The 24,113-nt window shown below is 47.3% G+C and overlaps 1 protein-coding gene across 3 annotated transcripts in view; it reads left to right on the top strand.

Moving 5' to 3' along the window:
• EVL (Enah/Vasp-like) overlaps positions 1–24,113 on the top strand; it is a 165,343-nt gene that overhangs the window by 26,220 nt on the left and 115,010 nt on the right. For 2 of the 3 annotated variants that reach the window (XM_060003935.1, XM_060003931.1), the window contains exon 1: positions 14,634–14,824. The exons of the other annotated variant lie outside the window; for it this stretch is intronic. In XM_060003935.1, the coding sequence (XP_059859918.1) occupies positions 14,802–14,824 (23 nt within the window). In that variant the 5' untranslated portion in view covers positions 14,634–14,801. Of the gene's footprint in view, positions 1–14,633; positions 14,825–24,113 lie in introns of those variants that run through there. 3 annotated transcript variants of the gene reach the window in all.

Below are 24,113 nucleotides of genomic sequence, written 5' to 3'. Positions count from 1 at the left end.
TGACAGAACTGGTATTTGAATCCAGCTGTTTGGCTCCAAAACTCAGCACTGCTGCCCTCTGTTGCCTCTCAATTCATCTGTTCCTTCATTCATTCAACAGTGTTCCAGGCCCAGGGTCTCAGGCTCCCCAGCTTGCTCTGTTTCTAATTTGAGATATTGCCTATCACGTGAATTCTATTGGAATAGAGAGCACATTCATATAGTACACTTATCTGTATGTTGGGAGGGTATATACAAAGCAGTGTTGTTGTTTTTATAAAAACCATACCTATTCATTGTAAAAATTCAGCAGTACGGGAAAGTACAAAAAATAAAGTACAGATGACCAGGGCATATTCAATCCCCTGGAGATAAACAGTTGTTAGCATTTTGGCTAACATGCTTCCGAACATCTCCTTATGCACATATGTACACAGATAAAAGCATAGTAATAATGAAACAGCTCAGCCTAAGAGCTGTTTCATAGTGGCTCCATGTGCATCGCATCATTTGATTCTCACCAAAACCCTATGAGACGACAGTGTTACCCCATTTTACTCAGAAGGAAACTGATGTTGACAGCAGTGCAGTAATTTGCTCCTTAGTGGTGAGCCCTGTGATCTAAAGACTTAGTCTGTAACTACTGCACTGTGTTGTATGTGATGTACAGGCCGACCTGGCTTTACTGCGCTTCGCAGGTACTGCGTTTTTTTATTACAGGTGGAAGGTTCGTGGCAACCCTGTGTCCTGCAAGTTTGTGGGCACCATTTTTCCAACAGCATTTGCTCAGTCACTTCGTGTCTCTGTGCCACGTTTTGGTAATTCTTGCAATATTTCGAACTTTATTATTATTATTATTTTATTTGTTTTGTAATCTGTGCGTGATCTTTGATGTTCCTACTACGACTCGCTGAAGGCTCAGATGATGGTGAGCATTTTTTAGTAATAAAGTATTTTCTAACTAAGGTATGTACATTTTTTAGACATAATGCTGTTGCACACTTAATAAGCTGTAGTGTAAATAGAACTTTTCTATTCACTGGGAAATCAAAACATTTGTGTGATTCATTGTATTGCATTATTGTGGTGATCTGGAGCTGAACCCGCAGTATCTCTGGTGTGCCTGTGTATGATGGGGCATAAGTGAGAATACACTATGGGCCTTTCTATAACTTGTTTTATTGTTTGATTTCTGGAAGTGTGTATCATACGATAATTCACAGTTTGTAATAATCCTCTAATGTTTTTACTCAACAGTAGTAACGTCTAGGCAGTTGATGTAGGTCTATACTTATAAAGACTCTTTGTATATGTACTTTATTTGAGCAATCCCTCGTTGAGGACATTTAGTTTATTTCCAGTTTTTTGCTATTTTAAGTTATGCAAGAATTAACGTCTTCGTGCCCTTTGGGTTTTAACTTGTTCTGTAGTGATTAAGAGGACAGAATCCCCCCAAGCTGAGGATCACAGGTGTTAGAGCGGTCAGTATTTCTCCATCTTGACCATGCATCAGACTCCCCTGGAGAGCTTGTTAAAACACACAGCTTGCTGGGTTCCGTCCTCCCAAAGTCTCTGATGCACTTCGTCTGGAGACAGGGCTGAGGATTTTCCTCTTTGACAAGCTCCCAAGTAATGCTCGCACAGCTGGCGAAGGACCCCATTTTTGAGAGCCACTGATGTACAGGAAAAGCACTTAAATTGGAAATCAGAAGACTTCAGTTCTAATTCCAGCTCTGACAGTAGTTCTGTGACCCTGAACGGGGGGCTGTGGTTTTCTCTGTCTTTGGTCAAAGTGGGAGGATCGGACTGACCTTTTCCTTAGGCCACTTCTCGTTATCAGTGAAAACTATGAAATCCTTCAAAATCCATGTTCTTCTGATGTCGTACAGTGGCTCTCAAGGTTTGCTTCATTCAGTGCCTGTGTCCTTTTTGCCCTCTTTTTCTTTCTTTTATTCAGTATTTACTGTGAGCCCATGGAAGGTAGTATCATAGGAGAGTTGAATGGTTTGAGAGTGAGGCTTAGAAAATGCTTATTTTTTTCGTGTTAGCAAGAATACATCTTTTAAAAAAGAACCGCAGTTCCAAATTTAGTCAGCTACCTAACAAATCCCAGCGTAGCACTAGCAATCCACAGGAAGGTCTTTAATCAGTTTGTCCTCATACCTATTAATTTAAACACCAGGGTTATATGCTGGTTGTCAGAGCTTTTTGTAAGAAGGAATATAAACACCATTGTAAGATTCATGCAAATGGAACTTTTTTGGAAACTAAGAAGCCGTGCTATTTTGGATGAGGAAAAACACTACCCTGTATATTTTAGTAGGAGATCAGAAATAGAGAAAGCCTGATTATCAGAAATAAAATATGAGAAAGAGGGGCTTCCCTGGTGGCGCAGTGGTTGAGAGTCCGCCTGCCGATGCAGGGGATGCAGGTTCGTGCCCCTGTCCAGGAAGATCCCACATGCCGCGGAGCGGCTGGGCGCGTGAGCCATGGCCGCTGAGCCTGCGCGTCCGGAGCCTGTGCTCCGCAACGGGAGAGGCCACAACAGTGAGAGGCCCGCGTATCACCAAATAAATAAATAAACAAACAAACAAATAAAATAAAATATGAGAAAGAAAAACTAGCTTTTAGAGGGAAAAAAATACATTTATCTAAAGCAGGACTTTTCATGTTACATCTCTCTTAGGCATATATTCATGTAATTCCTTTGTCATTATCTCTGCTATCAGAACATGTGTGAAATGAAGGTTTTCCTTTTTAGTGCTTGCAGATTAGGAAGAGCTTGCATGGCCTGGATTGGTGCCTAGACTTCAGACCTTAGGGAGGACCGCTGGCTTTGAGGGCAGCATAGGTGCCTTCAGACCTGTGTGGGTTGATTTGACATGTATGCATTTATGCTCCTTTAATTCCCTGCCTTCAAAATCAAATATCTTCATCCCTGCCTTGCCAGTAGGTGCTAGAAATTCCCACAGTGTTCATTCATTTGGTCGTTGCTATGATGTGAATGTTCGTGTCCCCCCAAAATTCACATGTTGTAATCCCTATGTGATGGTGTTAGGAGGTGTGGGGCCTTTGGGTGATTGTGTTACGAGGGTGGAGCCCTCAGAAGTGGGATTAGTTCTCTTGTGAGAGAGACCCCGCAGGGCTCCCTGGTTCTTTCCACTGTGTGAGGACCCAGTGAGAGGTCTGTGACCTGGAAGAGGGTCCTCGCCTGACCATGCTGGCACTCTGATCTCAGACCTCCAGCCCCCAGAACTGTAAGAAATAAATTGTTATAAGCCACGGGGTCCGTTACGCCACAACCCAAGCGGACTAAGCCGGTCTCCATATCTGAAGGCTCCCGCTGGACTAGTCCCCGGAAATTCCCTTCCTTACTTAGCCTCTTAAGAGACACTTAACATGCCAAAGCCTTTGGAATCCATTCATTCTTTCAGTTCTTTAGAGCATTTACTTAATTAATCTGTTTGTTTATTCATTCTAATTTCCTAGCCTCTGTGGAAAATACAGATATGAACAAGACATTCTCTGATCCATTAGATTTCTTCTTTGACTTCATATTATTGTGCATTTAGTGTGGGTTGGGTTTATATGTGCCTCTCTGTAGTGGGTTTGGTTTGTGACTTCCAAGCACGGTTATATTGGAAAGGAAGGAGTGATAGGGGTGGTTTTGTGAAGTTAGGAAATTAGAGTTAATTATGGTAACTGCCTCAGAATAGCCAGAGCCTGGGGGAGGGGACTCTCTGAATCAGTGCCTGTGAATCAGATGTTCCCTTTTTGTCTTCAAGAGACTCACAAGTGTGATAGCTGGAGAGAATTCAGAGAAGCACTGAAGGCTGGAAATTCTGGAAAACAGGGCCCCCCCAAATTTCAGATGATTTGACCTAGGAAGACAAAGCAATAATTTAGAATTGACTTCAATTATTTGAAAGGATTTCTTTTACAAATTAAGAGGATATAAATGAGGCAGAAGCAAAAAATGGACCAGATAGGAAAGAACTTCTCATCCTTTCCAACCAGTTCATTGGAATGGATAGTAAGCTAGGTTTAGATATTTTAGGAAAATTACCTAAAACTTGGAGAAAAGGCAAATTGATTATTATGTGCCCTTCCAATGTCACTCAAGAGCATTGTCTAGCAAACCTGTCTAAGGGGTATCTGATATTCTTGGAGTTGACTTACTTTTGTAAAGTTAGATTTTAACTTGTGAAAAATTGATAAGTGACAGGTGATCTTTTTCTGTCCAGAAGAGATCTAAATGATTTCTGTTTAGTAGAAGAGATAACCTCAAAAGTTACAGTTTAATTGCTGTGTAGGATATTAACCAGTTTTGTATCTAATTTGGCAAGATTATTACAGCATTCTTTTTTTCCACCACCTTTGAACCAGCTTTGCCATCCTGCTGGTTCCCTCATTAAGGACTTAGTTAATACATGCATACTATATATTTGTGAGAGAGTTATGTTTTTAGCTTTTTGAAGTTTATACTTTGACAGAAATGAGTGCTTGTGGAGGATATAAGCATCTTAGGTAGCTTACCCAGGAGTGGGGTTTGACTAATTTGACTTCATGTCCTTTCAGCCCTGAATTCCCACAATTTTGGGTGTTTATATGAATTCTCTTGGTCACCTGGGTAGTAAATTGCATTTATGGATCATCTAATTATCTGACCTGAATGAATACTTAAAATTCCTGCTTTATCAAGATCTCAGATAGCACAAAGTAGAAAAGGATCATTTCTTTTGTTGTTAAGAATAGCACTATTGGGGTTTCCCTGGTGACGCAGTGGTTAAGAATCTGCCTGCTAATGCAGGGGACACGGGTTCGAGCCCTGGTCCTGGAAGATCCCACATGCCGTGGAGCAACTAAGTCCGTGCACCACAAGTACTGAGCCTGCGCTCTAGAGCCCGCAAGCCACAACTACTGAGCCTGCGTGCCACAACTACTGAAGCCCACGTGCCTAGAGCCCGTGCTCCGCAACAAGAGAAGCCACCGCAATGAGAAGCCCGCGCACCACAACGAAGAGCAGCCCCCGCTCGCCACAACTAGAGAAAGCCCGCACACAGCAATGAAGACCCAATGCAGCCAAAAATAAATTAATTAATTCATTAAATAAATTTATAATAAAAAAAGAATAACACATTTATTTATGTAGCACTCACAGTTACAAAACACTGGCACACCTACTGTTGTATCTGACCCTCTCTCTTTCTTTGTGAGGGAGCAGGACAGGAATTATGGTCCCCATTTTATAGGTAACTAAGCTGAGCCTCCGGTAAAGTGCCCTTGCCGCAGGGCACTCAGCTGGTGACGAGTGGAGCTGGGACCACAGCGCAGCCCTTCACACTCCAAGCTCATCAGCAGCTGCACGAGGGAACCAGGGTTCAAGAGGGTCTTGATAAGAACAGTGAGCTGAAGCAGGGAAAAACTGAAGCAACCTAAATGCCCATCGACAGACAAATGGATGAAGAAGATGTGGTACGTAGGTACAATGGAATATTACTCAGCCATAGAAAGGAACGAAATTGGGTCATTTGTAGAGACGTGGATGGACCTAGAGACTGTCATACAGAGTGAAGTAAGTCAGAAAGAGAAAAACAAATGTATATTAACGCATACATGTGGAACCTAGAAAAATGGTATAGTTGAACTGATTTGCAGGGGAGAAATAGAGACACAGACGTAGAGAACAAACGTATAGACACCAAGGGGGGAATCAGCGGTGGCGGGGGGTTGGGGGGGTGATGAATTGGGAGGTTGGGATTGACACATATACACTAATATGTATTAAATGGATAACTAATAAGAACCTGCTGTATTAAAAAAATTTTTTCAAAAAAAAACCAACTATAAAATCCTACATCACGGCTCCAGACCCCTTGCACACTGACTTACCAGTCCTGACTCTCATCCTGTAGTTTTGTTCGTCTGTGTGCTCTGTTCCTGACTGTTGGAGAGACCTGAGATGTGTCTGAATCTTCCTTCACCCTCCCTCCCCTCTCAGGGATAGAGCGTTGCTGGACACACAGCAGGTGCCCAGGAAACAGTTCTCGAATGAATGTAGGAATTTGCTTTACGTGCTTTTATATCTTGATTCTCCCTCTATTCCTGGTAAGACTCTCTCGGCAAATTTCTGTCTCTCTGGGTGACATCGGAGCAGCTGCACTTGTTCATTCAAAAGGATAATCTGCCCTTTTATTTGATGCTTGCACTGGAAAGAGGACTGCTGACTTAACCCAATTTCATCTTTTTATGAAATCTTCCCTAAATCTACAAACTGCTGATTCGTTAATTCAGCAGATATTGATTGACTAGTCCTGTGTTCCAGGCCCTGGGGTAGAACGGGAAAGACGAGGCAGGACCTCCTCTTGTGGGGCTCCCACTCCCTTTGGCTCATGGCCCTGGTGGTGTCTTAGTATTTTTCTTTTTTCTTTGGCATGCAGGATCTCAGTTCCCCGACCAGGGATCGAACCTGCACCCCCTGCAGTGGAAGTCTTAGCCACTGGACTGCCAGGGAAGTCCAGTGTCTTAGTATTTCTGTTGAAATATTTTCAGTCTTTGCCCTGTTTCATGAAACACAACGTGAAACAACTGAGTTGTGAAAAAGACTCTCTGAAACCTGCCCCCAACCTATCAACTTGTCTCTCATCTGCTGCTGCCCCTGGAGTCCACAGCCCACCATCTCTCACCTGCACAGCTGCAGCAGCTTCTCCCACTTCCATTTCCTTCTAAAAATGAAAATCAGGTCATGGTACTCCATTGCTTAAAGCTCTTCAGCAGCTTCCCTGCTGATAAAGCCCTGCTTTCCCCTCTGTCTCCATCCCCCTCTACTCGCTCCTTCTCCGTTCCAGCCACACTTGTGGAAGGGCAGAAGCCAAGCTAGTTTCCTCCTCCCTCGGGCCTCTGTACCAGCTATGTTGTCCGCCCACACTGATCTTCCCCTGGTATTTGCACAACTGTCCCTACTTGTCATTCACATCTCAGCTTAAATATCCCTACCTGAGAGGGGCCTTTCCTGTTACCTCTTTTAAGTTCAGTAGCTCCTCCCCCATCACTCTGGTACTTTGCCCTATTTTACCATCTTTTTCTTATTTATTATCTTACTTCCTTCATTAGAATATGAAACTGAAGGCTTTAGCTTTTCACACAGAAATTTGTTGAGGGAATGCAAGGATAGTTTTCAATAACCTGGTACAGATACTTAGAGAGTGCTCATTGGGTGAGAGGGATTGATGTAGACAGGAATGAAGAAGTAATTACCAGTAAACTCCTACTTCTGAACAGTGGGAGACTGAAAAATGGATTGTGATTGTGTTTGCTTAATTGTGGAATGATTTTTTTGGATAGCTTTTACTTTATTTTATTCTTTTAACATCTTTATTGCAGTATAATTGCTTTACAATGGTGTGTTAGTTTCTGCTTTATAACAAAGTGAATCAGTTATACATACACATATGTTCCCATATCTCTTCACTCTTATGTTTCCCTCCCTCCCACCCTCCCTAGCCCATCCCTCTAGGTGGTCACAAAGCACCGAGCTGATCTCGCTGTGCCATGCGGCTGCTTCCTACTAGCTATCTGTTGTACATTTGGTAGTGTGTATATGTCCATGCCACTCTCTCGCTTTGTCACAGCTTACCCTTCCCCCTCCCCATATCCTCAAGTCCATTCTCTAGTAGGTCTGTGTCTTTATTCCTGCCTTACCCCTAGGTTCTTCATGACCTTTTTTTTTTTTTCCTTAGATTCCATATATATGTGTTAGCATACAGTATTTGTTTTTCTCTTTCTGACTTACTTTACTCTGTATGACAGACTCTAGGTCCATCCACCTCACTACAAATAACTCAATTTCATTTCTTTTTATGGCTGAGTAATATTCCATTGTATATATGTGCCACATCTTCTTTATCCATTCATCTGATGATGGGCACTTAGGTTGTTTCTATCTCCGGGCTATTGTAAATAGAGCTGCAATGAACATTTTGGTACATGACTCTTTTTGAATTATGGTTTTCTCAGGGTATATGCCCAGTAGTGGGATTGCTGGGTCGTATGGTCTTTCTATTTGTAGTTTTTTAAGGAACCTCCATACTGTTTTCCATAGTGGCTGTACCAATTCACATTCCCACCAACAGTGCAAGAGTGTTCCCTTTTCTCCACACCCTCTCCAGCATTTATTGTTTCTAGATTTTTTGATGATGGCCATTCTGACTGGAGTGAGGTGATATCTCATTGTAGCTTTGATTTGCATTTCTCTAATGATTAATGATGTTGAGCATTCTTTCATGTGTTTGTTGGCAGTCTGTATATCTTCTTTGGAGAAATGTCTAGACCCTTTTTGACCCTACTCCTAGAGAAATAGAAATAAAAACAAAAATAAACAAATGGGACCGAATGAGACTTAAAAGCTTTTGCCCAGCAAAGGAAATCATAAACAAGACCAACAGACAACCCTCAGAATGGGAGAAAATATTTGCAAATGAAGCAACTGACAAAGGATTAATCTCCAAAATTTACAAGCAGCTCATGCAGCTCAATAACAAAAAAACCAACAACCCAATCCAAAAATGGGCAGAAGACCTAAATAGACATTGCTCCAAAGATAGCTTTTACTTTAAATAGAATTCTCAACATGGAGGCAAGGGATGTCTTTAAAACTTTTGTTTTGAAGTTAAATAGTTCAGGTGACATGTAGTTTGGGGGGAGGAGTTACTGGAGCAGGACTCACACGTTCCCTGTGCTTTCAACGAGGTGAGGGTTTTGTGTGGTTTTAAATTTTTGAAAGGTTAATTCAACTGGAATAAAAGCACGTTCAGTGCATTCAGCACATCTCTGACAAAGAAATCTATGCCTAAGATTGTGCTCTGCCTTGTGAAGGCTTAGAAAGGACTGAAAACAAAGGTCACTGCTAGTGGGCTCCCCACCGATTCAAAATAGGAGAGTTCAGAGCCGGTGGTTCCATATCGTGGCGGATTTCTCTTGACACTGTATTTGCATAGCAAGCATGTTGTTTCACCTGGAATGTCTGTACATTTCTCTTTTTTTAATATTTATTTATTTATTTGGCCGCACCGGGTCTTAGTTGTGGCGTGCGGGGTCTTCAGTTGCAGCATGCATGCGGGATCTAGTTCCCCAACCAGGGATCGAACCTGGGCCCCCTGCACTGGACCGCCAGGGAAGGCCCTGTCCATACATTTCTGATGGAGGTTGTGAGGGGCTAAACCCCTCAGGTCTCCTGTCACCAGCCCCCTTAGACACTGTCCCCAGTGGCTCTCACCTGGTCAGAGGCCTAAGACACGTGATGGACAGAGATTACTCCTCAGTACAAGACTTTTGTACAGTATGTGAGATTTTTAAAATAATAGCTGTTGATTGTCACAGGAATTGCTGAGTTTTAGAGCTTATTGTCGGCTGGCTTTGGTCAGGAGGGCGCTCAATGGGATTTTGCAACATGCGGTAATATTAGCCACCGTGGCGTGCGGTTAACGTGTGCCAGCACTTCCTCTCCCCAGCATCCCACACGCACGCTGTCATCCCCGTTCTGAGATTAGAGACTGAGGCTTAGATGGGAGCGAGTTTTCCCGAGGCTTCTCAGGCAGGTAGTAGCAGCACTGGGTTCAGAACCCCAGTCTCCATAACCTCTGTGGAGAGGAGGCGGGGAGACCCCCACGTCCGGGTCCCGGGTTGGCAGGGTGGGAAGTGGGTGGAGGCGGGAAGGCCCGGCTGGGGTGCCGAGACTCCATTCTGCAGTGAGGAGGAGTTGTGGGTTTTCCCTGGGAGGTGCTGGGGTGGGTGACTGTGCCGGAAGGGGTCAGATGGCAGGGTGATCAGGAGCTGGGGTGCGACCAGGAAGGCCACTGAGCACACTCTCGAGCGTCTCTTGTTAGGCTCATCCCCCTGCTCAGTGGAACATCTGCGGCCAGGCCGTGAGGACAGAGCCGGATTTTCAGTCTTGTCTGTAGCTGGTTTCCCTTTATGCTCCCTCCCGCTTGGTCTGTATGCAGCACAGCCGCAAGTGTACGGGCCCGTGCATGTCAGAGCGTACCTGCTCATATGATGGGAATGCTAGTCTCTGCTCAGATGCCCAGTCCTTGTTTTGTTGCACATACATCATGGCTGTGCAAACCTAAAAACGTAACCTAAAAAAGTGGCAGAGGGGCTTCCCTGGTGGCACAGTGGTTGAGAGTCTGCCTGCCGATGCAGGGGACACGGGTTCGTGCCCCGGTCTGGGAAGATCCCACATACCGCAGAGCGGCTGGGCCCGTGAGCCATGGCCACTGAGCCTGCGCGTCCGGAGCCTGTGCTCCGCAACGGGAGAGGCCACAACAGTGAGAGGCCCGCGTACCGCAAAAAAAAAAAAAAAAAAAAAAAAGTGGCAGAGGAAACATTGGTTGTGATGCCTCAAACCCATGGGGCCTCAGGGCCTGGAACTCATAGATTGTGTCTCTGAAGGAGCTGTGAGGAGGATTCAGTGCCAACACTTAAATCACGACTTCACTTCCTTGGGAAATCGACCATCTCACGTGGAAGCCATGCTGCGGCAGGCTGAGCGTGTGCACCTTAAGCTAAGGAAGGACACCGGTTTCAAACATCCTTCTCATGTGGCTTTCCAAGATTGTCCCAGGTTTGGGAACACCTCCTGTCACCCACCGTGCTTCTGCTCCGTTATCCCCACGCCTGTTTTTCTGCGGAAGCCTCGGGCAGCCCGCACGGCCAGTACAGGCAGCAGGTCAGTACTGGGACCTGATGGGACAGCCGGGCCCAGTCAGGAGGCTTCTGTTCATAGGATGAGACCGGGAAGAGGAAGTGAGTCCAGAGTGACAAGGGTGAGCGTGATGACGTGTAGCTCGGAGAGGCCTCAGAAGGTCAGCGCTGATGGGGCTGCCAGGTCATCTAGGCCTGGTGTTGCCGGGCTGACTCTGGTCCTGACCCTGGTGGAGGGAGGGGAAAGCCCGGTAGCAGGTAGTCTGGGGCTCTTCCATTTTTATCAGTTTTGTGTTCATATCAGTTTCATGTTCCAAGTAAGTGGCATTTAAAAAAACAAAAGCCTAAAAAATTACTGTCTGGTTGTTCCTTGGTGTTACAAAGGGAACGTAAGTCACAGAGTAGGAGCGTGCTTTGTCACTGGTGGATGGCCTGGGATCACTCTTTTTCAAAGCATTGTATGGTCACAGAAGTGCCACTTAGAGGGGAGTGGAGTGGTCAGGAGTCCCTGTTCCTGACACTGGTGTTATTAGTTATCAAGTGGCCAGGTGCGATTGCCCAGCCTCTGAAGCACACTCCTTCCCAATCTGGTCCGAAGGCCATGTCAACTCAGGTTTTCCTACTTCCTGGGGCAGCTGAACCACCTTTTCAGCCCTTAGCGGTCTCTTGTCTGGCTGTGAAATCTGGGGATTAGCCAGGGCCAGCTGGATGAAGGAACCTCAAAGGTTTGCCATGTCCCAGCCCTGTCTCAGGGCCACGGCTGCCTGACAGTCTGTGGAATAAGTCCTCTTAGGGAGGTAGCCTGAGGCAGTTGGGTCTGTGGCGTTGGAACCCCAAGCAGGCACAGGGGTTAAAAACTGTGGCATTAAACCTAACCAGGTGCAGGCGGGACTTCCCTGGTGGTCCCGTGTTAAGACTCCACGCTCCCTATGTAGGGGACCTGGGTTTGATCCCTGGTCAGGGAACTAGATCCTGCATGCATGCCACAACTAAAAATCCCTCATGCCGCAACTAAGACCCGGCACAGCCAAATAAATAAATAAATAAACCTACCCGGGTGCAAGTCATTGCTCTGCCACTTCATAGCAATATGATCTTGGGCAAGTTACTTAACCACTGTGGCCTCTGTTCTCTTATTAGTAAATTGGGGAATCTCATAAAATTATGTCTCAAATACACTTGGTGCTAGGATTTGGCGATTTTTCACCATTTCTATCAACTCTACTAGGACCTTAAAAGAATTGCCCTGAAAGGTATAACCAGCTCTCCAAGAGGAGATTCTTGAGTCGCCGGTGGAAACCAGGCGTGAAGTCCAAAGGTTCTCTAACCCACCAGGCCTCATCACCACGCTGGACCTTCCTGGCGGCCATGGTAGAGCACATCTGGCAGTTCTCACCGTGCCCAGTCTCGGGGGGTTAAGGCCCCTGCTACTCCCCCCATGCCTTGCAAAGAGTACCGGGAATGTAGGTTTTGACCTTTATTATACCAACCAACAGATCCGTCAGGTCATTGTGGGGTGTCTGCTGTTTACTACCCCAGCCCTCAAGGGTGGGAAGGATGGGCAGTGGGTGCTCGGTCTGGTGTCTCCTTTCCCTCGAGAAGCTTGCCCCTACCCCTATCCATCTGTGACTCTAACCAGGTAGTTTAATAAATTAAAACATCATATCATTTTATTTGGTATGGGTAAATTGTTCTTCCTAAGACTTGGATAAACTCTACTGCTTTTTTTGTTTTTTAAAGGACTTAGGACAGTGATTTTATCTGCATATCCATTTATCTTGTATTCCTGTCCTGAGAATCACAGGACAGAAATACCTTGCCCCTCTTCCCCCTGGGAAAAAAATTAAATGAGCTCCTGTGAACAGACAGAACTTCAGTGCCAGGGTGGCCTCACATAGAGAAGAGCCGTCCCAGCGCTGTCAGCGAGAGACCACCTTGTGAAGTAATGAAGACAGTGAAGAACATCTCTGTAACTCTACATGCTTGTAAAGAACTTTCACAAGTCCTGCCTTGTCGGGTCCTTGCCCCCATCCTGTGACAGAGGCCTGGGCAGGATCCGCATTCTTCCCGTTTTACATACAGGGAGTCTCAGGCTGCCGGTGATCACAGAGTTAGCAGGTGGCAGGTCTGGGACTTAAACTTGGGTTATTTAGTGACTCTGCCTCTCCTGCGTTTTCTGATCTATCACAGTGCGGCCAGGAAGCTGCCACCCCTAGAGGGTCTCGGCAGAGGCTGTCAGGAATACTGTGGAAGGCATCTGGGCCGGCGTAGTTGACGACTGCTGTGTGGTTTGAGGGACAGAGGACTCCCCAGAGTATCCTGCTCACCAGTCAGTCGCCTCAGTTGGCCGTCATCACTTCATTACTTTAAAGAGGAGCTCCTTCATCCTGAGCACCTTTGTGTGAATGCACACATGCCCTAGCTTGCTTTTGCTCCCTGATAGAAAGCTGCGGAGGTTCGCTCAGCAAACCTTTACTAACTCCTCCCTGTCAAGCTCTCTACCGGGCCCTGGGAATACAGACATTAACTTACACAGACCTCCCTCAAGGGCCTCATAGATGTGGGGTGGGCAGGGTGCTGTAATGCAGCGCAGTTGACAGCAGAGAGAGCAGCTGACCATCCTGCGGATGGGTCAGGCCCCTGGGGACGGAACAGCCCAGGGAACAATGGGGGCCACGTGGAAGGGTGCAGCCCATGTGGGGAGCAAGAAATAATCTGGGCTAGTTGGCCTGGGGACCAGAGGACAGAGGACTGGCTTATTTTGGGAACTGGGAGTGTCTAGCTGAATTTTGGGGGCTGTGAAAAGTTTTAATGGAAGAAAGTTGGAGAAATAAGACTTTGTGTGTTGCGCTGAGACATTTTTACTCAATCCCGTGACCACCGAGGAACTAAGGGTTGAAATAGGTGGACATCAAAGTCAGACTGAGCACAATTGTTCTGGTAGATTGTTAGAGAAGGGACGGAACCAGGAAGACCGGTTACTAATGCAGGAGACTACGAGGGAAATGCTGAAGGCGAGAGCCGAGGCAGTGGGTCTGGGAGTGGGGCAGGGTCAGATTCAAAGAAACCTTCCTGAGGTAGAATCAGAGTCAGTGACCGGTGTGAGGGAGAGGAGAAAAGTCAAGAGTGACTCGCCGGTTTTTATTTGAGATCTGCCTGCCTTATTTTATAAAGATTTGCAATCCAGATGCTACAGTTCTCCTTAATGGCAACTTTCAGAGCACAGCCTCAGCTCACTTGCCAAAGCTCGCCAGCTCGGGCTTTACAAGCGGGGAAACATTCCTCTTTTTTTGGCTGACGTCTCGTTTCCTTTTTCTTAACTTCTGTTCTGAAATTATTACAGCAGTTTTTGTACTTCAAGGAATTGGAGCCTGGTACATATTAGGTACTCAATAAATGAATAATCAGATAAATGAGGTCACGCATCCTGGTTGACCTACAGGGTGATGTTGTTCGTGGTAAAGTGCTGGGCATAAAATGTGAATTCTGTCATTCCAGAGCAGCTTGTGCATTTGTGCTAAAATAATGTTTGATAGTGGAAGGGTAAAATACAGAATTCTGAAGAATTTCCGGTAGCACGCAGCCCGGTATCAGTCTCCTCTGCGTTCGCTGCCCACGGTGGTCATCGTACCTGACCCTGAGCACAGCGGTGGCCGCGGGAGGGTGAGGTGACCCAGCAGCGCGCGGGGGAACAGATCGCGCTCTGGTGCCTTTACACTCTTGCCCCCCACCCCATCCCCCGTACGGTTCTTGCTGGGGGGGGGGGGGGCGTGTGTTGTGTGATTTCCCCAGGATCCCAGGCGTGCCTGGGGTTCCACTTCTTGCCCGGGACTGACCCAGCTCCCAGCGTGGAGCCTCAGCGTTCGCTGCGTTAATCAGACTTGCTGGAATGATCACGTGGTCCTCTAGCTGCCTGCCTGTCAGCTGCTGCTCGTCAGCAGCTGGCTGGCTGGAGGCTGCAGGCCCGTCTGCAGAAAGCCTTCTACTTCAGAATATGGGGGGTCGGGGGGTGCAGACCCGCCTCTTTCTTCTGCACTTTGCACCATCTGACTGACTAAACGGTTGTCCTCCGAACCAGAAAGGCTACCAGGCAGTATAAGGAAATTGTCTCTGACTAGGTCATGTTTGCATTTGAAGAATTCAGGTATGTTCTGGGTTTTCTGCATCAGTCTGCCGCTGGGTTTTTGTTCTCGCTAGGTTTTTGCTGTGTAATGACAGCTTAGGCTCTGGCTCGTTCTCACAAAAGAAGGGTTCTTTTCTGTGGCGGGGTTTCTCCCGGTCACGGGGGCGGGAGGCGCGGAGGTGGTACCGGTCCAGGCTGTTTACTGCAGGACAGATGCAGCGTGGGTAATTGGTTTGATCGTGTGTGAATGTGCCGAGGACCCCACCTTGTGCCTCATCTGAGCTGTGCTGTTGCTGGTGTAGAGGTATGAATACAGAATAGGAACTGCTTATCCAGAAGGAGTCTCTTGCTGCCTTTTGTTTTTCTTCCTTTGTCAAACTCATGGAGCCTGACTGCTCTTTTAAAAAACGCTAACTGTAGCGGTGAAGGTGAAAATCCTGCAAGTCCGTCTGCTTAGTCAAGATCTGATCTGGGCTCTGATTTTGCTCGTTGTGAATAGTGATCTCGCGGCTGGGCGGTTTTCTGGGAAGTACCCTCATGATGTTTTGTTAACAGGGTCCTTCTTTGCTTTCGTCAGCTTTTCAGCTGCTGTAATTATCAATGCTCCAGATTAGAGTCTTTTGTGAATCTTATGCCTTCTCTTTCCTCCATCTCTCCTCCCCGGGTATGAATGCAGGGGCGGGGGGGGGGGGTGCTCCAGAAGAGATAGTCTCTAAGAAATGAAAATAAAGGAGCTGGGATGGGAGGGTTACCGGCTCATTCTTGTGCAGGTCTCCACCTCTTTGGAGCGTACGGAAGACAGTGTGTCTGTTTCTAACCTCTGACAGCTCATTTCTCAGATGGAATTTTTGTGTATTTTAGAACTGAACGAAAATACCATATTGATGGGCGAAGAAGTGATTGTGTGGGAACCTCCACAGGCCTTTTTCGTTCCCTCCAAATGTTGCTGCAATAGACATGAAAATGATAGTAGAATTACCGCCTTTCATTACTTGTAAGAGGAAACTAGAGACCTTTTGATCAAAATCAAGGGAGAGGATGAGAGCATTATCAGCTTTCCACAAGGAAAAGCAGGGCTACGGAGCTTGTTCCCGCCCTTTCTATAAACTTGGGGCTTTGGATCCAGGAAGTTATCCTTTGTTTAAGAGCGTGCCTCTGCATTATTTCTAATGGACTGGGTTTGTGAAAAGAACATTCTTTCTACGTGGCAACGTGCTCGGATGACATGGGGTGACACCGTGACCAGAACTGACAGTTATAGGATAGCTCCATTAGATAACTAACAAGAATTCATTTAATGCCTGGCATGTAACAGTAGATAGGTCCTTAGGGAATGAATTGTGAGTCTTGGGTTCTAATCCGAGTTTCAGAATTGGCTTTCCTGATCCTTGTGAGAGTTACGGAAGAGCTTTGTACATCGTAGAAAGTAGTACGATGGTGAGGCTCAGATTTTATTGCTAGCATTTGTTTGAGATGGAGTAAGTCTTGGCTTCTGCCTCGAACAAGCTTGGAGCCTTTCGTTGCATTTTGTAGTCAGTGGGGAGGGATGCATATCAACAAACCCACTCCCACCGTGGTGGCACCTAGTCCTGGAGCCAAGAGCTGGGTCTGATGAGGTGGAAGGGGGTTGAGTTAAAGGCCACTGCTCTGCTGAGCTGAGAAAGTGGGGAAGTCTGTTACCCTTCAAGTTTCTGCTTAAGCTGGCCCTGAAGAATTTCGCTGAGTATGATTGCATTTTATGATGGCTGCACGGGGGCCAGACCAGGTGGCTTTCTTCTTTAGTCATGGGGCCTATGCACATGGGGGCCAGGTGATTGTGGTGGGGCAACGCTGCGCTCGAGAGGAGCTTAGCTTAGCTTTTTAGTTTAGGTCAGGTCGGTCCTGAAGCTATAGCACACAGCAGAATCACCCGGAGGGCTCATGAAAACCCACCCCCAGAGTTTCAGATCTAGCAGGTCTGGAATGGGGCTCAGGATCTGTGTGTCCGATAAGTTCCCAGGTTTTCTGATGCTGCAGTTCTGGGGACCAGACTTTGAGAACCATTGGCTTGGGGAAAGCAGATGGTGTTGTTGTCGTTGAGGTGGGAAGTCTGAGGCAGAGGCGAGGAGGGAGGTACAGGGAGGAGCCAGAAGCTGCAGTTCAGGTACGGGCAGGTGGGCCAAGGCGGGGGTGCAGGCATGAGGGGGGCACGCTCGTGGAGCGGCGGTGGAAGGGAACACTGGGACGAGAACCAGGGGACTTGCTTTATAATCCTCGTTCTGCCGTGTGCTCCTTTGTGGGCTTGGCCAGCCTCTTCATCGTTCTGAAGTCTCAATTTTCTCAACTGAAAATGGGGATAGTTGTTCTTGCCAAGAAAGTGTATAATACTGTTAGAATTAAATGAGATAACATAAACTTACTTAATAAATTATAGCACTCTTTCCACATGAGTGTAAAGGGAGTAGAGGACCCTGGGGGTCTCCATCAGGTTATCTGGACACAGCCCTCCATACACACACCCAACTCCAAGAGCGCAAGGGCCACGTTCATTTTAAAAGGAAGTCTGATTGACAGACACGTTTACCTGCCGTTACTCCCTACTGGACTCTGAGTTCCAATGTGGTCTGTCAGTCCCGTCTTTTTAACTTTGTCTCCTTAGTGCCTAAAACTGCTTGACACACAGTAAGGCCTTAGTAAGTGGCGGACGCAGTTCATTTTCACGAGGACTTAATAAGGAAGAAAAGGCAAGCAAGCTCTCTGGCCAGCTCGGCGCAGGCCTGGGATAGTACCATGGTGCCCGCTGAGTGTGCTGGTTCAGAAGAGCATGTCGAAAAGCTGACATCTGACCTCCTGAGAAAAATGTGAAGTGTCCTCAGCACACCCCCATGGCAGGAGTGCCAGAGAACTGCGAGCACATTTCACGAGGAATCTCCGCGATGCCCTCACTCTAGAATGGGCTGCTGATTGTCGTGACGTGCCGGGGCCCAGGGCCCAAGCCTGGAGCGCTGCAGGGTCCCGAGAGCTTGAGAGACCGTGCCGGCATTTTCCAGCTGGTTAGAGGGTTTCTACCTTCCACTGACTGCAAGACTGTGTTGTCCTAACACGAGGCCAGCTGTTCTAGCTAGCTGTGCTGGGAGACGCACTGCATTTGTGTTTTTGCTTTAAAAAAAAAAAAAACTTCCTAGGCGAGATGTGTGCTGAACTGATAGTTTAAGTCAACATTTACCTGTTAACTGCACACCACAGAGGCTATCCTCTGAGCCCTGCTGGAGACAACTTTGTGGCATACTGTAGTTTTTCCTCTACCTCTAGACCCAGAATAATGACTGCATCCTCTTACAGACCTTGGAATAAAGAGTTTGAAATGTGATTTTCGGCTTCGTAATCCCTCAAGTGAGAATGGAACCCAAATCAGAAACCGCTGTTTCTCAGAATTCCTGCCACTTATTCTGATTTATTTCCAGAAGGAATGTGATATATCAACTCCAGTATTTAAAATCCACAGTTGGAGGGTTTCCCCGGTGGCGCAGTGGTTGAGTCCGCCTGTCGATGCAGGGGACACGGGTTCGTGCCCTGGTCCGGGAAGATCCCACATGCCGCGGAGCGGCTGGGCCCGTGAGCCATGGCCGCTGAGCCTGCGCGTCCGGAGTCTGTGCTCCGCAACAGGAGAGGCCACGACAGTGAGAGGCCCGCGTACCGCAAAAAAAAAAAAAAAGTGGCATCAGGGAAGACCTGAAGTTCGCACACGAGGAGAGCCCCACCACCCCGTTCGAGTGTCCAGAGCCCAAGCCAGCTTAGTCCCTCTCGTTTCCCAGGGTCCTGTAATCCCTTGAAGAAACAGATATTTAGGTACAGTGACTTTCACATGGTGGTGAGGAAATAAATCTCAGATCAACAGGAGATGGAAACTGGGCTGGGCAGGGAAAGGAAAGGTACAGAAACTTGATCACTGAGTACCTACTATGTACCAGACACTGCTAGCTGCTTTGCCCCTGGTAACTTTAACCCACATAAAAATGAAAACAGAGGCTCAGAGACATGGGACTGTCCCCAAACCTCCGATCCATAAATAATGTTAAGTGAGTGAAGGAAATGAGAACGGAGGCTCAAAGGGGTGAGGTAATTTCCCTGAAGTCACCCAGCGGTTATGGGGATCTGGTCAACTTCAGTTCAGTCCCTCTTTCTCTGATACTCTGGGCCTAGAATGCCATCCTATGAATTGACCTTGTGTCTTCCAGCCAGCGCAGCCTTTCTGAGTCTCTCCTCTGGGCCCAGAGCCTGTTGTAGCTCCAGGCACTTGGCTCACCTCCCTGACTGTGGGAAAAGATGGGGAATAGAAGAGGAATATTCTGCCCCCAAGGGTAGAACAGACTGACCCCTCCTCCTAGCTCCCAGGGCTCCTAGTGATGTAGCGATGTATCAGTAGTACTTACTGTAGTGCGGTTGTGTAACAATCAGTTTCTTTCACATCCTTCTACCCTACTAGAGTATGGGCTCTTGGAGGCCAGGAGGCATTATCTTAGTCATCTTACCTCACTACCAACTATTAGCCCAGTATCAGCTCTAGGAGGGATTAGTAAATGTCTGACTATTAAATGTCTACACTACTGACATTGTGGGCATTAGAATAACTTTAATTGAATAAGTCACAGTCCCTAACTGCGGGGAGCTTACCGTCACGCTGTCTGATCCCCCAGGGCCATTAGTATGCACAGCCACGTGGGTCTTCAGTAGGGGGTGGTAGGGGCACCTGGTTGGAGTACATGGGCGGAGGGTGGAGGGCTGAGGGAGAGAAAGGTAGAGCAGCAGAGAGGGAAGGACAGAAAGTTTCACTGACTTGACAGTTTCGCCGAGTGTTTGTCTAGCCACAAGCAAAACTTATTTTGCGAAACAGATAATTTAGCTGTAGGGTGGCCACGCAGGTATATTTAAAAATACCAGTCTATTCTCCATTATTAAGTGTTACAGTTGTTGAGTTTCACTCAAAGCGAAGCAGTGTTGTGGAACCAGACTCCCCTGCAGTTCATACAATGTAAATTTAAAAGCTGGGACCTTGCAGAAGTCACTTTATCTCTCTTAGAGGAAAAGGGCTATTTTGAGGATAACATATAGGAAAGAAGTGTATAAATTATAAAACTTTGCTATAAATGTTTGCATTTTATATTTTGGAATCAGTTCATAGTTGACCGGTTCAGGTGCTGCTTTATAAAACAATTTTTGTTTCCATCTCCCATTTCTCTTTGCTTAGCACTCTGGTCTCTTATGTAGAAAACAAAGCAAAACTGAACTAAGAGGAAAGAATTTTAACTGGACTCATTACCTAGAGGAATAAGCCCCAGAATAGGACACAAGCTTGGGTCTGTGTAACTCTTGCTAGTTACCTAGGATGGTTGCAGAAGAGTCTCCCAACTGTGCAGGTGTGTCCTTTTGGAGGTGGGAGGGCCTTTTTGCTATTAGGATAGCCCTTCATCCAACAGACCACTTCCTGAACATCAGTAGAAAATGCAAATATGTGTCATCCTTGGTCCTGCCCTCAGGGAATTACTGTCCCCGAGAAGGTGCTGAACCAACACCAAAAGCATGGCGTGGGGGTGGCCAAAGACAAAAGGAATCCAGGGAAAGCCAGGGGAAGTTCCACAGGGGTCCGGATAAGGTGCCTGGGCTGAGAGGAGGATCTGGTTTTTCTGTTGTGGAAGTTAGGGAGACTTGCGGGCCGGGCCAGGCCATCTCTTGGAGCGAGTCTTAGGGAAGCATAGGATTTGAGTGGGTGAAAATAAAGGGAAGGGCTGTTGGCAGCAGTGCAGGAGCTGAGGCCCAGGGAGCCGGGAGCCAGGGGCAGTGTGCTCTCAGCCGTATTTTGGCTGGTAAAACCTGAGGAGAAGGGACTTTTTCTCACTCTTTTCAGAGTAACCCAACCTGGTTGTCTTCCTCATGATGGTCACTTCTCTCTGCCCTGAAGGTCACTATTTTGCAGAGGCACACATTTTTCACCTTTAGGGAACAGGTAAGTATTCGTGGGAGACGCATGTTTTGCAGTGCTGGCTTGTTACTTCACACAAGTTACCTAAGTTCTTCGTGGTTTAGTCTGCCTGTCTGTAAGGTGGGGGTATTACTTACCTCCCAGAGCTACTGTGTTGATTAAATGAGATTACTTATATAAAGCATCTGGCAGGGTTCCTGGCACTTAGTAGATACTCAATAAATTAATTCCTTTAATTTACCTTAAGCAGCAGAGCATTTAATTCAGACCCTCATCCTGGATTAGAAATTACACAGGAGCCAGGAAGGAGACCTGACACACTCTTAAGGGTGGGGAGCACCTCTGATCTCCCCGTTTCCTTGGCATTCAGACTCAGAATGCCAGCAGTCAGTCCGTGGAAGATAATCCTGTTTGCTGCTGAAATGTTTATGACACAGTGAACTGACTGTGGTGTGACTAGTCAGCTGAGAGCCTGGATCTCGGCTTGGTTGGCACACAGATTCACTGGGCTGAGAGATTAATTAAGTTCCCTGAAGTTGACATAACTGGGACGCTGCCGCTTTCTGCCTAATCATGATAACATAGCCAGAGCCCACCATCAAGTGTCAACATTGTCCCAGTGCCTCCCTGGTTAGTCCGTGGCCCGTTCCTCATTGTTCTGTATTCCTCCGGGTCATATCTCTTTATCTCCAGAGACTGACATGAGCAGTAGATGTCTGTTGAACTGACATGGGCCGCACTGGACAGGTTCGGTGTGTGAGCCCTCCTTTGGGGGGAAGCAGAGTGAATTACGGGGGGGAACTCTGTGGAGAGCACCATTCCACCCAGCGGGCGCTGTTGGGGATGTGGCGTAGTATATCGTGGAGCAGCTCTGCTGGGCCTCAGGAGAAGCCACTGGAGACCTCAACTGGGGGATCCCCCGTAATGGTTCCCTACTGGGAGGGTGCACTGAAACCTGACACAGGTGCCCAGGTCGCACCTCAAACCCACCGAGTCCAGGTATTCAGAGGTGGAGTCCAGGCGTGTCCATTTTTTTTTCAAGGCTCCGCTGATGACACACCTCCCTAGCTGGAGTGTGTGGGGAGAACCTGAGCTTGGGAACCTGAAAGCCCTAGGTTCTAATGATACTGTGTTACCTTAGATATGCCACTTAACTTCACTGGGATGTAGTTGGTCCACCTGGAAAATACAAATAATAATTTATGTGGTTCAGAGAGAACAAGATGACGGCCATGCAGGAGCGTGGGAAAGTCAGGAGCCCTGGATAATGAAAGGCGCTGTCACACGTGCTTTCAAGTTCAGCTGGCGCCTCCTGCGGCAGATTGAACCCAGGTGTGTTGAGTGTGTGGGGCTCGTACAGACACACACTGGGTCTAGAACTGACGGCCTGCTGGTTTGTGGTCTGTTGGGTTTGGTAACTGGTCATGTGGCTCTCGAGTTCATCCTGAACCCGGTTACAAGTGAGTGGGATTGTTTTCACTCCAGTCAGCCACTTCAGGGCCTGCCCGACGCCAGGACGGATCTCGCTGTGCGTCTTTGAGACTAGCTTGGCCTCTGTCTTCCTCAGCACGAGGGCTGGAGGAGAGAAAAGGCAGCCTGCGTTTACTTGTGGAGGCACTGGAGAAAACTGGAAGCGGGGAGCCCTTCCGTCCCTGAGATCACCCCTATGCCCCTGGAGCACAGGGTCATTGGAAAGAGAACCCAGAGCAGGAAGGTGGGTGTCCCTCCGGGGCTCCCTCCAGGGTATTCAGAAGCTCTGTCCTTCCTGTTTCACTGTGTGCCGTGGATCAGAAGCTGTGTATTGAGTCAAGATAGAGCCTTCTCAGGACAGATGGGGAGATGGGTAAAACTATGTGGTTGGATATACGTTTATGAACAGGACATCAAGCAAACTGTATGATTTAAAGAAGTGTTTGTACTCAGTGATGAAATTCCTTTTCCTGGAGAGAGGATGCTTTCATAGTCGAATGAACCCTGGAGCACTTCCAAAGCCAGAGTGAAGACTGTGTATTTTCCTTATTCACCAACTTGCTGAAGAGTTGAGGGCATTAGAGATTCCTAAGGTAGAGGAAGGCAGATATGTTTTGCTACAGTTGATAAAACTGTTTGTTTTCCTGGTCTTGGTTGGGGCATTATGATAATCAGGTTCCTGTGGTGATTCGAAGTGTGAATCAACTCACCCCGCCCTGACTGAAAACTTAAATACAGCCTGCCTCAAAGAAAGGTGGGCAATGCGGGGAACAAGTCCTAGTATTGGGGGGACGGCCCTTTACCAAGTTGCAATAGAACTCTGTCCACCACCAGTGCAGCTCCCCTTTGTCTTCTGCGAATGAAGCCGTCTGTGGCCTGACTGCGTCCTCTCTCTTAAAGCTTAACTCCCAGGAATCTTCCCTCTGCTCCAAAAAACGGATTTAGTCACAGATCTGCACGTGCCACTTTGCTTCCCCGTCTCTAAACTGAAACCACAGAACGCGTTTCAAGAATTCAGCGAGAGGCAGAGTGACAGGTAAGCAAAGAGTTTATTAGTAAGTATAGGATGCTTGTGAGAGATACAAGCGGGCAGGCAAGGGAGTGCCGCCCCCAGAACTTAGTGGGCTACGGTTTATAATCGAAGGAGAAGTGGGGCGGGGGAGAAGACCACCTTCGTCTTCACTCTTAAGCAGACGTCAGGCCTCCACCATCAGCTCCTCCTCCACGGCGGGTGGGGGAGTTCTCTTGCCTCTACACTGGCGAACTGGGACTGTCACGGAGCCATGGAAACGAGCAAAACGGCGGTAACATACACTGAAATGCAGTAAACCGTCTCAGGTTTCAGTGTAATGTCACCTTTTCCTCACATTTTTGTTTTTCGTGTGTGTAGAGGAGCATGTCCTAGGATTCACTAACTTCCTGGCCTCACTGGGCAGGATGTGGGCCTCATTCCACCATTATTTTAGTGTTTTGGGGGGGCATGTCTCATGCTCCTGTTGCATGGTTTTGTTGCTAAGCAAGCCCGTTCGGTTTTGTGGTTAAGCAAACCTGCTTTCTTGACTGATCATTAACTCACAGGATTCGCCCATACCTTTTTCTTTACTTAAGATTCCCTAGTGCAATTAACTGTTTAATCACCAACTTCATCCCTTTACTCTTTTCCTGTCAAAACCGTTGTTTTCTTCCCATGAAACCCTTCGAAACCCAGGACTGCACATGCTACCTTCAGGAGCCTTTTCTGACCTCTGTCGCCCAAATACGTTCTCCTTTCACTGAACTCCCATAGAGCACTCAAGCTGTATAACACATAATCTAATACTTAATGTTTCTCAGTCTGATTTTCCTGACTAGACTGAGGGATACTTGAAGGCAGAAGCAGGG

Source organism: Delphinus delphis, chromosome 2, assembly GCF_949987515.2.
Source record: "Delphinus delphis chromosome 2, mDelDel1.2, whole genome shotgun sequence".
In the NCBI taxonomy this organism is placed as follows: Eukaryota; Metazoa; Chordata; class Mammalia; order Artiodactyla; family Delphinidae; genus Delphinus; species Delphinus delphis.
The sequence above is the reverse complement of the archived record's forward strand: the minus strand, read 5'-3'. Positions and strand labels throughout refer to the sequence as shown.